This window comes from Parasteatoda tepidariorum, chromosome 10 (genome assembly GCF_982258835.1).
Source record: "Parasteatoda tepidariorum strain Cologne lab strain chromosome 10, Ptep-v5.0, whole genome shotgun sequence".
NCBI classification, from domain to species: domain Eukaryota; kingdom Metazoa; phylum Arthropoda; class Arachnida; order Araneae; family Theridiidae; genus Parasteatoda; species Parasteatoda tepidariorum.
Genome location: NC_141764.1, coordinates 50121713 through 50136984, shown reverse-complemented (window position 1 = coordinate 50136984; position 15272 = coordinate 50121713). Strand labels below are relative to the sequence as shown.

Sequence of the window (15272 nt, the reverse complement as noted above, 5' to 3'; positions counted from 1 at the left end):
TATAAATTTAATATTGCTTTATAAGACTTAATAACATGTTGTTTACAATAAAGAAAATTTTTTATTATTATGCAAATATGTTTTGTCTAAAACCTGTTATTTGAACAATATTAATATTCTATCTTTTAGATTCCCACCCCGATTGCAACCACTGATGATAGCACAGCACTGTTAGTTGATATTACACATTCTGAAGAATCAGGTACAGAAAGGAAAAGGCATCCGTCAGCACCCCCTTTAGCTATTGCTGCTGCTACTATAAAGTAAGTTGAAGTATAAATTTTTATTGTAATTGGTCAAAAGCTTATGGCTCTTTATAGTTGACTCGCTCTCCCATTTTAATTGTTTTATGACACTTCTTCTTGAATAGTCTTACATTAAGAATCAGGGGTCTGTCCAGGCCGAATTTGCTACCGTTTAGCGCAGAGGTCGCCAAAGTGGTCTATATAGACCCCCAGGGGTCTATTTAACAAAAGCGGGGGTCGATCCGAGCCAGGGGGTCGATCCGAATCGGAAGGGTTGAGTGGGGGTCGAAGCAAAAACAGTTCTTAATACGCAAATCATACATACCTAATTGAGTAGGTATAATGTGTGAATTTTTTTAGAATTGACTTAATGTCAGACATCATTTATAACAACCAAATTAAACGATTCCTATGTGTCTTCCATGCAAAAAAAACTTTTGGAATTGACTACATGAAACCGTCAAAATTGAAAGATCATCTTGATAGGGTTCACTCAGATAAAAAAAAATAAAGAACTTGAATTTTTCAAAAAACTTAGAGAAAAATTCACATGTCAACCGACTATAAGAAGTTTTATGAAGCAGTCTACTGAAGTTGAAACTGAAGGGGAATCAGTAGCTTCGTACAAGATTTCGCTTAAAGAGGGGGGTCGGTAAAGAGGGGGAAAACCACACACAATCGCTGAAAAAATTGCTATACCTGCAATTAAAGACATCATTGAGAATGTAATGAAAAAAGACTCTGTTAATGTTTTAAAATCATTGACATTAAGTGCAAATTCTGTAAAACGGCGTATTGACGAAATGACTGAAGAAGTAGAAAATACGGTAGTTTCAGAGCTAAAATATTGCAAGTTCTCTATTCAACTTGATGAATCTGTTTTTGGCGTTTCTGCTATTTTTATGGTGCACGTTAGATATTTCAGTAAAATGAAAGGACAAGTCATAGATGAATTTTTATTTGCTAAATATCTTGAAACTGATGGAAAAGGAGAGACAATTTTTAGCTTTCAAGAATATTTAAATATATTATGACATTCCACTTGAAAATATAATAGCGGTAGCCACAGATGGGGCACCTGCTATGGTAGGGCGTTATCGAGGTTTTGCTACATTTCTCAAGGAAAAAGTGCCTGGTATACAACTATTCATTGTGTGTTGCATAGAAACAACTTAGTAGCAAAATATCTGAGTCCAGAGTTACATAAAGCTTTACAGTTTTGTATTAAGTGTATCAATCAAATTAAAGCCCAACCTCTTAAATCAAGATTATTTTTCAAACTTTGTGAGGAAAACAACGAGTTATTTAACCAATTACTTCTGCACACCGAAGTTAGATGGTGGTCTAGAGGTGTATGCTCGCAAAGGCTCGTAGAGTTATTTGACGACTGAATTTCTCAGGGAAATAAATCCTGTTCTGAGTGATGAACTCTAAAACAATAAGAACAGTATTTTTTATTTAGCAGACTTATTTGGAAAATTTAATGATGTCCAAACAAAGCTGAAAGGAAAAGATGTAACAATTATAGAAGTTCAAACAATACTGTTAGGCTTCCAAGTAAAATTAAATTTATTTAGATCTTCATTGCTACGTAAGGATTATCAATATTTTTCAAATCTGCGACAGTTAGAAATAAAAGAAGACATGGAAATATATACAGGTCATCTTCAAAAATTGAGCGATGATTTTAAACTGCGCTTTTTTTGATTTGGAAAATATTGATATCCCTAATTGGATTATTGTGCCATTTTCTGCTCAAATTGAAAATATGGACATCGACCTGCAAGATGAGCTTGCTGAATTATTTTAGGATCTTAAAGCAAAGACGTTTTTTAAAAATTTAACAATAGACAAATATAAATATAGTGCAAAAATATGTAAAACTTTACGAAATAGCTCAGCCATTTATGCTAGCATTTCCAAGTTCTAGTATGGTCAAAGCCGGTTTCAGTCACGTAAATTCAATTTTAACTAAGTACAGAAATAAATTAATTGTGGAGTTTTGAGGGGATTAAAATTGACCAATTTTTAACCCAATATAGCGAACCTTGCAAAAAAAAACACCAGGCACACCCATCTCATTAATTAAGAAGCAATAAATCTGTAGTTACTTTACTTATTATTTCTACTTATTTATAATTACTTATTATTTAATAAATATTAAGGTATTTAAACTTCAACATTAATTTATTTTTCATAAAATAAATGTACAAACACAGTATTTAATAGAGTTTTATTTTAATTAACAGAAATTTTTTTTTATGGGGGTCGATGGAGACTTCGAAAAATTATATAGGGGTCGATGATCAAAAAAGTTTGGCGACCCCTGGTTTAGCGGTACCTTCACAAATTCAACTTTAGGAAAAACGGTAGTTTCACAAATTCAATTTTATGAAAAACGGTAGTTTCACAAAATACTTTTTCTTAAAATTTTATTTTTTTATCCCATAAGAAACAATAAATCCATATTTTTGTGTTGATTTTTGAATATAATTTTTAATTTTTCACAAATTATGTCTAAATTTTCACAAAATAGGTACCTCTCAGAAAAACCTTGACAGACCCCTGAGTTTAGAATTAGCTGCATAGAATCCATTTACGTGCAAAAGCATCAAAAATTGTTGAGGGGATGCTAGAAAAATTACACCCTCTTCTGGTCGTGCAATTCCCCATTGTGAAAAAAAAAAAAAATTTAAATTTTAAGAGGAAAAAATATATGTAGGCCACCAGCAGAATTAAGCTTAACTTTTTTCAAAAAAAAATTTCTGTTTTATTAGCAGAAGGAGGAAATAAGTCATATTTAGTTGAATTATTTATTACATTTTTCCCTAATCATAAATTCTATATTTTTTCTTTATTTCCTTAAAGTAGAGATTCTTATTATTTTAAACAGTGACCCGTTTTTAGTAAAAAAGGACCCAGAAGTATGGATGTTATAGGTTCTAAGCACCCATAGTTTTCAAAATCTAGTGGAATCACTGCATCTTAGCTTTTTTAAATTGATAAGGTCATCTATCTCTCAACCAACCTTGGAGCAATCGCCGATATGGGTGTTTTAAAAGAAGTGTGTGTAGCAGTTTCATCACAGTACTATACATAGTCAATTGATAAATATATAATATTGAATCTAGTAATTAAAAACCAAAGAGTAGGTAGCTGTTCTAGCTCTGAAAGAGTCCCAGATTGTGCTAAAGAGAAAGTAATTTTTAAGATGTTTCAAAAGAGTGATTTTTTATATTAGAAGGTTTTTTTAATGGCTAACCGATAAGGCGTTATAAATTTAGTTTGCCCAGTCTCGTAATCATGTGAAAAGTGCCACAATAGAAAAAATCTACCAGTAAATTATACAAAAAGTGTTAAATGACCAATGTCCAGCCCTGTATTTTAACCCTTAGTGCTAGCAATGGATGTATACACAGCTCTTTAAAACAGGTGTTAATGCCTACTACTCTTTGTGATTAACTGTCCGAAATTTACAATTTTCTTTGTAGTAGGGAACACTTGAAATTTATTTTCTTAAATGGTGCCACACTAGATCAGTTAAGTTCTTAGCTTTGATTGAAAATATTTAAAATCAGAATTTTCTCATCAGAAATATTTCAAATCAGAATTTTCTTATTGCAAGGTTTTCTTATTGCTTATTATGAAATTTTATTCTGAAAAAGTTATGTCGAGTAAAAAATGCAACAGAATCACCAAATGCTTAATGTTCCAGTAAACTGGTAAGACTTTTTAACAATTCCTTTTAGTGTTCTGGGTTGGACTCCAAAAAAAGTGTGTAAACCTATCCTTGGACAGATAAATAACTGATTGAACATAGTAGATTTACGTAAATAGCATGTTTGGTATTAATACTAAAAGCCTGACTAAACAAAAAGCTGAAGAAACCAGAAATCCATTGAAAAAAATTTATTTAAAATTATAATTTTTCAACTACCTATCTAAAGTAGCTATTCCGATATACCTTAATTTTTATTGCCATTATCATGGTATAACATTTTAAATAAATACAGATGTAAATATAGAATACTAGTAATTTCTCCAGTAAATAATAATCTTGTAATTTATTCCCATTTAATAATTCCAGTTTTTAATTTTTCATAAGGGTTGATTGTGTTGTATACAGGGTGATTCTAAAAATATGGGCAAAATTTTAGGAAGTGATAGTACACGCCCAAGCAAACAATTTTTATCAAAAAATGCATGGTCGAAAACAAAACGCAAAGGTGCTGGCGCATTTGGAAAGTTGTTTGATGCAAACGTGAAAGCTCCATTCCTGTTGCCGCACTGCGTTACTTGTCGCCAAGCTTTCGGCCGCTGCAGGGAAAGTTCGTGATATGGTGTGTTTCAGAATGTTCGCCTATCTTTTCTTCGCCGTTGTACTGCGTGCATAGCCGTTGCCGGCTACTGTTTTGCACACTTATTGTAATCACATGCTATTAAATTTGCTTTAATAACTTAACTTCATCGTTCTTTGTGTGTTTTTGCCTCATATAAGAACATAAACTTTGACGCCCTCTAGCGGCTTTGCATTTCGTTTTCGACCATGCATTCTTTGATAAAAATTGTTTGCTTGGGTGTGTACTATCACTTCCTAAAATTTTGCCCATCTTTTTAGAATCACCCTGTATATATTTTTGAGGCATGATATTTTTTTAAGAAGTTAAGTATAATAAAAAATTGAAATTCAATGTGAACATATCCAGAATTTTCACATATCCAACATTGACCTATTTCCTGCACATTTCAAATATATATTTATAATTACTATATTTTATTTTATTTATTTATCTTGTTTTAGTGCTGTGCCCCGTGACAAAAGAGAGCTTCTAGCTGCGATACAAGCACATCGTGAAAGAAATATGATGCTGACTTTACTTAATAGTGAACTGAATCAAGAATTGGCCGAAATCATGGAAGAAAGAATCGCTCTAGAAATACAGCTGGAGCAAATGAAACCATTTTCTTAAATACTGAAAAAGTGCATTAAAGATTCGTGTGCAAGATTAGAATGTCTGTTTGAATGCTTGGTATCTCAAAATCATCTTTCCTATATTAGTCCTCTTTATCATTCCATGTTCTCAACTTGTATCTTTCTTCTTTCAAATAATTTGATTGAAAATGTTTTCTGAAGCATTTTTAATCCGAATTTATTTGATTTTATTTATTATAATCAAGATATGTAATGCATTTTTAATATCTGTCTGCTGTTGCTTTTGCATATGGGATACAACTAGAGTTTTTCATAGTTTTAATTAATTTACTTTAGGATTATTTTATTGCTTTTTAAACTTTGAATTTCTATATTCACTATGTTTTTAAATTAATACATATGGATTAGAAAGAGCATATATTAATATTTATGTTGTTGATTAACAATCTAAAACTGCTCTGTAATCCTTTGGTGACTTAAACAAAATTTCTGTGTAAGAAGCAGTTTTATTGTTTTAAAATTTCATTCATAAGCATCTGTGATGTGTGTTAAAACCAAAAATATGTTACAATTTGTAAATGTAAGCCAGTTTTTATGTCTTCTGCTTGCTATATTTATTTGGAATTTAATTTTGAAAAAAATTGAAATCACCAGATTTGAGTAAATCTTGTTAAAAGGAATCTTAAAGTTATGTGAAATGTGATGTTTTTTATAGGGGTGTAGCACGGAAAAGCGATAATTATATATAAATATTATGGTACAAATAATTTTTATTAATTTTTGAAGATAGTTTTACCATAGAAAAAAAACTTTAATGTTTAAGCATTGCTTTATATACTATTTATTTCATGTATTAACTAAAACTAATTAAGCATTAGCAACCACTAATATCGTTCCTTCGCCTGTTGTTTTTCCTGTAAAAAACCAGTTTCTCATTTTGTTATTCAATGAGAAAGCTGTATATTGAGGAGAAACTTTTATGTAAAATCAAAATGTAAAACGCTAAATGAATTTTCTTTTAGAAAATTTAATAATTTTTGAAAACTGTCCGTTGAATGTGAAACATAATTCGAAATTAGTCTATTTCATATTTTTTAACAGACTGGGCATTTGTAACACCTAACGACGTTCTTTTAAGTGATTTTTTCTCTTGTCAAAATTATGTTAGTAACTCAATGAGAAAATTATGTATTGTGAAGAAATTTTCATACAAACTTTACCTAATGTGAACTGCTAAATCAGTTTATATATTGTTTATTTTTTTTTTAACAAAATTTACGAGTGCTTGTTATCAAAAAATAAAACTGAAATTTCTTTGTATACTTTACTTTTCTCTAGCTTTTGGTAAGTATAGTGTCTCCCTCCCTCTTGATAAAAAAAGATCTGCAAAATTAAATTTTATTATAATTGGTTTGATTTTTTTTCCATATATATGAATGCACATAATTATTTTAACTTGGGTTTCAAATGTTATTCTGATTTATCCAACTTAAAAATAAGACAGTTTAAATCTATGATATTCCTTGTTTAAGATTTATAAATAATTAATAAGAAATAAAACATTTATTTGAAAACATAATTTAAACCAGAACATAAATTTGAGTGTTTCTTGATGCTATACCTCTGAATTATTGCAAAGTATTTATTGAGTAGAAATAAATATATTAATACACAATGTAATTTACCATGTTATCTTCGTTTTCTAATATGTGCTGTTAAAAGACATAATTGTGTGATGATTTGTTAGAAAAAAGCTTAATTATGATGGTTTAAAAGCTGTTAGACTCTAGGCCATGCTCCTTCTAAGTATAAAAAGTTTTAATAAATATTTCTTATTTTGATTTGTTTTCCACATAATACTCATTATATATTTTCTAATTTAATTATTTAGCTGCACCCGAAGAATCAAATTAATTTTAATCTTTGAGGTATTTTATTAAAATAGTTACAGAAAAAAATCATATAAATATACAAAAAGGAAAATTAATTCATGATTTAATTAAAATTTTAACTAGCTTTGCCATAAATTATAAACTTATTGCTAATTTACGAATACAATGGCTAATCTCAATTACATTATTAAAATTTCCTTATGCTACAAAAATCAGTTCCTGAGATTCCTTAATTTATTATTATTAATAAACAAAAAATTTCTTTTAATTAAAGGTAATTAAAAGAAGATATAATGAACTGATTTTGAGAAAAATTAAAATTGAAGAAAAAAGCACTGTAATAGTAAATAAATTTTTTTTTTAATTATTGGAAAAGAAATTTGTATTATTTGACTTTCTATACATATTTTAATTAATGTATATTATTTTTAACTAAAATATGTTTTAATTATGACTTGCGACTTTTTGCTTATGACAGGGAGTGATTAATTATCAAAGTGCAAAAAATGTCTTATTTTTTTCTGTTCTTATTAAAATGATGCTGCAATTTATTTTGTATCCTGACTTTTAAAAATTTATTGAAAATTTTTTCATAAGTATTTTAGGTATATTTAAGGCTAAAAGGGATTCCCTCTCGTAAAATTTTTTAATTAAGAAAATACTTCTACTAATCACAGTGTTAGTTGTATTTAGTTATCAATTTACATAGCTTTTTCAGTGATAATTGCTGATAAAACCTTTGCATTCTCTCTAAATGTTTAAGTATGCATGTTAAATGCTAGTAATATTTAGTTTGTTATATACTTAAAAATGGCAAAAAATTTCTGCTGCAACCTTTTAAAATTCTGGAGAATTTAAACATTGTTAAAATTCCTCCAAAAATTTTTAAATTGAGAAAACATAAATAATATAATAATATTAGTTCATATGCAATTTTATTTACTATAATTACTTTATTTAATTCACTTTAATTTTTAAGCTTAATTTGTACAAAGCACATGGGTTCATAATTTAAAAAACTTTACCAATATTTATGACTCTCCCATATTCATAAAATTTTGAGACAAATGTTATATTCAATATCTATTAAAACATATATTATTTACACTTTTGTACACTATATAATACCACAGTTAGTGATTCTATATTTAATATTCTATCTAACTATAGGTTATTCTTTTTCATATCATTACACTTTTTGTCATTGTTATTGAAAATTAAATAATTTACTAGCTTAGAATTTATCATTGCTACTTAATTTATAGATTTTTTTAAAACCATATTTTGCCACTTTTGGGAATATTACATAGTTATGTGATTATAGAAAATTTATCAATGTCTAAAATTTCTTCTAATAGTCTTAAAAACAATCTCTCTTATATTATTTACTACATGTATTGGGGGGGGGATTTTTTTTTTCCTGCTCTTAACACTAGAAAGACTGAAGCGACCAGTTTAGCCCTTCCCAGATTGTGTGTAGATCAATTTTACATAAAATATATTAAAATATAATCATTAATTTTATAAAAACATATTATAGATTTTATCTAAGAAATTCTATGATGTTTTGTTCAATTTAATTAAGAAAAATATTTGATTAAACATAACATAAGCTTCTCAATTTTATGCATGCTTTAGTTTCATAGATAATTAATCTTCCTTTCCTCTATAAATAACAGTTATTGATATTTTAAAATACTCTTGTCTTTTTATTAAAACGGGGGTACCTTATACATACCAAAGAGTACTCTATACCCAAAACTACCTGTGTTTACAAGATTACCAAAATTCTTAAGGTCTAATCTCTCAGCCCCTCTCGTCTTTTTAGGTATAAGATTCTATAAATACATTTCTATAAGGCTAATACATAATTGATTAAATAAGCATAAAATTATAAATTGACAGCACAAAATTATAAGTCAAAAATACTCACTTTCAGTAAGTTATTTTTCAAATTAAATAGGAATAAAAAGCAAGTGGGGCTAAATTGGCTTCATCCGTCTTTCTACTGATACATATTAAGAATGAAAGTTGAACATTTTATATATTCTTAAGTATTTTTCAGTTTTGTTGTGAAAAGTTTTAATGCTATATAGTTATATGAAATAGTATAAATTTTCTACAAAGAGTGGTGTGGCATAAATAAATGAATTGACAGAAAAATAGCATCAACAGCCAACCTATATGTCTAAAAACCTAAGTCATATACATGCATAATTATAATTACAAGACATGTTTAAAAAAAAATTAAAAAACCATTGACATGCAAAAAAATATTTATCATTAACTTTCAACTATTTTTATGGAATGAATGAAATTATAATGGTTATTATTTTATTTCATCTACTTAATACCTTACGGTAGATTTCTCTATTTTTAAAATAAGTTATGTGTAATGTGAGAAATTAAAATTATTTGAAATATTTTTAGGAAATTCATAAATCTATTATTAATTTTTTACTATTTAATTAATTTCTAACAGCATAAAGTTTATTGTTCAGTATGTTTATGAGTGTGATTGTGCATGTCTATTAATGTTTATACATATAATTGTACAGAGATATATTTCATACATAGATATTTGACTATGAAAGATTTAATCAAGAGAATGTATTGGACTATATGTGTATATAAACTTTAATATTTACTTATTTGTATATCTGTTAATGAAATTACTAATGATATCAATAATTGTAATTGCTTATAAAGTTAATAGTTTTGCCTACATCAGAATTATAAAGTAGTTCCTAAAATTTATTAAATCTCGTATAATATAACAATAACAACCTAGGTTGTTTGTTATAAAGTAATATCCTTAAAATCAAAAAATAATCTTCAATTGCTTGAAGACAATGACACTGCTACAGTTACAAAAAATTTTCTAATTTGTAATTATGCTGAACGCTCTAAAATATATAAGTGGCTGGTCTTTATTTAAATAAATAAAAATGCAGTTACAATGTTGTTGATGATCCCTGCCCGTCAGAGTTAACTCTTCAAAAAATTTTAATCTCATAAAAAATAAATAATTATTTTAATTAAGATATTTTTTCTTATATTAGGTCTAGTAAATCACATTTTAGTGATGTTATTTCTTTTGATAGTTGTGTAAATCAGTGGTTCCCAATTTTTATTTATTTTTGGACCACGGAACCCTCAATAATCAACCTCCTTTCATCAGAACCCCAATTTTTTAAATAAAGTTAAAGTGTCCAGGATAGCCTGGTTGGTAGGGCACTGGGCCCGTGTCCAAGAGTTCGTGGGTTCAATCCCCGCCGGCTGAAGACTCTCCGTGTAGTAAATGGTGACTGCACGTTAAATCTGTCGAGTCGCAATGTCCTCCATGTTCCCATAACAAATCAATACCTCTGGGGGTACTGATCCAGGAGTTTCCTTGTCTTCTGGATTGGTTCAAAATTACAAGGCTATGGAGTTGAACATTAGTAGTCGTAAACTCAAAATGGGGTCAGCTGTTCAACGACAAATATAAAAAATAAAGTCAAGGTAATTGTGAATGCTATATCCTATAAAAGACTACTTTTAAATGTTTAATTAGAGGTATGAAGATTTTTAATTTTTTTACTATTAATAATCTTAAATTATGTTTCTTATCCGACAGTTGAATTTGCAGTCCTTGTGCTCTATCAAGTCTAGTTATGAATTTATTTTTGGTGTAGATACAAGAATATGAATAAAATAGGACAGATCATGGTCTACTTCAAAGAACTGCATTGGAAATTGTTATTAGGGAAACATAATTCTTTATTAAAGATATTAATTATTTTATTTTGATTTAAAAAGCGTAATGGTAAATACTAATACGATACTGTTCTTCATAATTTGTTCAATATATTACCATTAGAAATATTATATTTTCTATTTAAAAAGGCTATTTCTATATCTTCGGCAATTTGCTTGAAATAATTTCATTAAGGCAACCGAAAGATTAAAAAAGTTATGAATTATATGTTGGATCTAAATATTATCTGAAGTTAAAAAAACTCATCACTAGTACTAACTCAATTATAAAAAACCCTTTAGTTTTTCCACTAGGGCTGCATGGAACACTATTTGGGAACTGCTGGTTTAAATTGCATTATTAAAAAAAAATTATCCAGGTTCAGTAGGTGAAAGAAATATTGTTACTTAGAACAATTCACAGAATTAGTGTTTTATTATTTAATTTTAATTAGGTATGAAAATGTAATTTATATTTTAAGGACTAAAAAATATTTTTAAAAAAATTATTGTGGCCCATAGTGTGTGATAAAGATTGTTTGAAATCTTTTAAACAGTGTTTTGTTAGAATAATTTTCTACTTTAATTGGATAAAGAATAAAAATCAACACATGTTTTATTGGTGTACATTTTAAAATTTTATGAACAATAAATTTAAAAAAAATTTTGACTGCTAAAATATCAATATTTTATTCATTTTTAACTAAATCTTTTTTATGACACTTTAATCAAACCTTTGATTAAATAAAAAGATTTTTTCGAATGATTAAGTATTGTGAACATATTATATAAATTTAAATTCCTGTGGTTTGAATATTTTATTATTTATTTTTAAATATTCTGTTTAAAATTATTATTTATCTATTTCAGTTAAAAAATAATATATTTCTTAACTTTTTTATATATAAAAAAAATCTGCATAATTTATAATGGTGGAAAAGTGATGGAAATGTTTTAATTTATGTAATGAATTGAATTTTAATTAAATAATATAATTTAGTTTAATATATCAATAACTTGTTTTGATGTAGATTTTAGAGCAGAAAATTAAGTTAGGAAAGTATAAAAAGTAAGTCTTCTGGGCATCTATTATCTATTTGAATTGATTAATAAAAGTAAACATTAATAGACTTTCAGATAAATGTAGTATTTGTCATCACTAATTAATTCAAAATTACCATTCAGAACAGGTGCAGTTATAACCACTTTCCCATCTCCTTCCGTTATATTAAAAATCTAATTTACTATTTTTTGTGTTATATACAGTTTTATTCAAATTTCTATATTGATATTTTTTTTTTGCCCGTACAAAAATCTAAAGTATTTAATTGGTAAATATATATAAAGGGAAAAAAAATATTTATTATTAACAGGCTGTTTTTTTTTCCCTTTTTAAAATTTATCACTTAATATAGCATTAGGAAATAAATTAATTCATAAAACAATCCGATCAGTAAGATTTCTGAGATTATAAAGAGATTAGTTAAAACTAAGCTGATATTTGAATGCAGTGTATCTCTACATCCTTGAACCTATATGTTAAAATTACATTTATTTTCATTATAGATAGTGTATAGTTTTATATGACTTGCTTGAACGTTGTGTTGTGAATGAATTTGAACTCAGATATAATGAACATTGTACATTATTTTACTAACGTATGGAATTATCTGGATTGGAATTATTAAATTTTATTAATAATGTTATAAATGTGTTTGTTTTATTTTGTATCTTACAATATTTGTTTAATTTTCTTCGCAGTTTCTACTATAGCTGACAATCTGCAAAGAAACAATAGCTCATTTTTTTATAAAAATCTTTAACTTCTTGATTTTAATTTTTTTTCCCCCACATGAAAATGTGTGTGTGGAAAATATATTAAATTTAAACTGTGCTTTAGTTTATAATTATTCTTCCTCTTGTCTCTTTAAAAACTAAAATTCACAAAATCATAATCAAATTCATCTAAATTGAACAGTATTTTTTTTTTTTTTTTTTTGTAGACTGCTAACTAAATTATTCTCTAAGATTAACTTTTATACAAAGCATTGCTTTACATCAGATTTCAATAAAAAAATAATAACTCATTTACTTGGAGTGTTATTAGTAATTATCTAAGTTTAAATTTAATATTAACCCTCAAATGGTCTGCTTGTTTTATTCTTTTTCCTGCTCTCCTCAACTAATCAGTATTGTATTTTTTAAAAATGTGACATGCTCAGACCTTTTTTTTTTTTCCTTTTCATTTTTAGAAATTTTAAATTACTATTTTATTCAACTGCTCACGAACTGTAGTAACTATTAGTTACTACAGTTATTTGCAAGAAACCCATGCTAAAGAATTTTCAAGTGCATCTGAGAGTTGTGACAAGTTTACTTGTGATTGGAACGGGTAACTGCTTCTTAGAGGAAAGGGTATTGTAGTATAAAATTGATTTTAAACTTTTAATGGTGAGCATAAAATTATATACCGATTTTCAGTTTCTTATTTTAATTTGATACTTCAATACCCCTATTTACTTTAAGCAGTTAGCTGTTTCTGTCATATGTGATCTTGTTGTGACTCTCAGGTGCTCTTGAAAAATTTTAAACTTAAGAGTTCCAATTTTGATTATTATCCTAAATAATTATGATAGGCAAATGTGGTAATTTAAATGAAGCAGGATTGTTTCAAACAAACATTGCAATTTATTAAACATGTTTACATGTACAAATAAAGTATCAATGGTAAAATTATTGATGTTCAACAACAATTTAAAAAATTAACTTATGCTTATTAATTTCTCATGTAAGCAATAGTTAATACAATTATTCATATAAAGTAATTCAAAACAATTCCAATAATTGTATTAAAACCATGAATGCTAACTTGTAGTGATACTATGGAGCTAATTTCCTGTAATAACATCAAAATTAAGATGGAAATTCCATTAGTTACAATATTTAAATAAAATATATTATTAACAAACAAAAGTAATAAAAATTATCAGAATTATTATTTTAGTTTCCAAGCAAAGAGTTCCTTCATATTTATAAAACAGTTACAAAAATTAAAATGTCCAACACAAATGAAAAAATAGTATAAAATCAATGTTAATATTTTTAAATGAATTATATTCAGTTAGTTAAAAAATAATTTTAATTATATCGATTAAATAATAAATTTATAAAAAAAATCAGATATATTACTTCGAATTTTATAAAACAAATATCGATCCTCCATTTGGCAAAAATGAAAGGTTTCATCTCCAAGTTATAAAACAAGTACAATGCTAAAGAAGTAACTCATAAATTGAAAAATTATACCTTAAAATAAATGATTTAAAAAAAAATCAGGAAATCATACTTTTTTTTAAGGGCAGAACTCTTCTGCAGTTGGCATCCTTGTGACGTATTAAACACTAGTTAATTCGTGTCAATAAACAATAAAAAAATGAAAGGATGCAACAAAATATAAAAGTTACTAAAATTAAAAGGAAAAAAAAAGACATGATAAAATAAGTTATTAAAAAAATACAGGAAATAAGACTGCCATAATTTTAAAAAGCTTTTTGTAATTCCTATGTAGAAACTATGGAAAATATTTAAGTGGTATTTCTATGATGCATTAAAACAAATCAATATGCACTGGTATGAGTAAAATGCAAATGTAAGAATACTCTTAATTCTTTATAAAAATATGGTTTTCAAAAATCTTCAAATGTATACAAACATTACAAAAAATCTATACCAATAATGTAAGACATCAACTTCTACTTTCAGAATATGTAGTAACTTTTCTCTAAATATAATTTAAAACATAGTCAGTTTATTATTAAATGTTTAGCGCTTAGAGCTAGTTTTATTAACAAAATTTTTTAATTGTACTTTCCGTAATATAAGATGAAAACTTTTTTCTGTTTTATAATAATAAGTATTAGTTACATTATTTCGTAACAATAAAATAATCTTGAAGATATTTAATTGAACAGGGTGGGTAGACCTGAAAATAACCATCCTCCTCATGGTGGGTCAACAAAAAGGGTTAATCAAAGTTAAATTAACCACCAGCTACTTTCTCCCCATCACTTTTTTTAAAAATAATTTAATAATAAAAGAACAAAACACCAAAAAAAAGGGACCACCTTGAATAACCTAATGATCAGATTTTCACGTTCTGGGACTCGATCTGAATGGCCTCAAATATGCTAATTAATAAGTGCAGACGATATTTTGTTACAAAATCAGATACAAAAACCTACTTTCTCTGATTAAACATACAACTATTTTTTTTTTTTGACGGATTCCGATTTCGGGGTAGCTGCAATCTGGGAAAAGAGACTAAGACAGATTTTTCATTATAAAGTCTAATGTCAATTTTGATCTTTCATAATCTCCATCAATTTGTGGTGGAAAGATTCATGAGAATTCTTTAACAATTCACATATTTAACAGTTGTAATGTATACAATAAATGTATTTTGCC

General features: G+C 26.9%; 1 protein-coding gene across 2 annotated transcripts in view; it reads left to right on the top strand.

Annotated features, from left to right (window-relative positions):
• The window catches only part of Reps (RALBP1 associated Eps domain containing), a 31939-nt gene extending 26200 nt beyond the window's left edge, over positions 1-5739 (top strand). For both annotated transcript variants that reach the window (XM_043055557.3, XM_043055548.3), the window contains exons 17-18: positions 130-263; positions 5047-5739. In XM_043055557.3, coding sequence (XP_042911491.2) covers positions 130-263; positions 5047-5215 — 303 coding nt within the window. In that variant the 3' untranslated portion in view covers positions 5216-5739. The remainder of the gene's footprint in view (positions 1-129; positions 264-5046) is intronic.
• The last annotated feature ends 9533 nt before the right edge of the window (positions 5740-15272 follow it).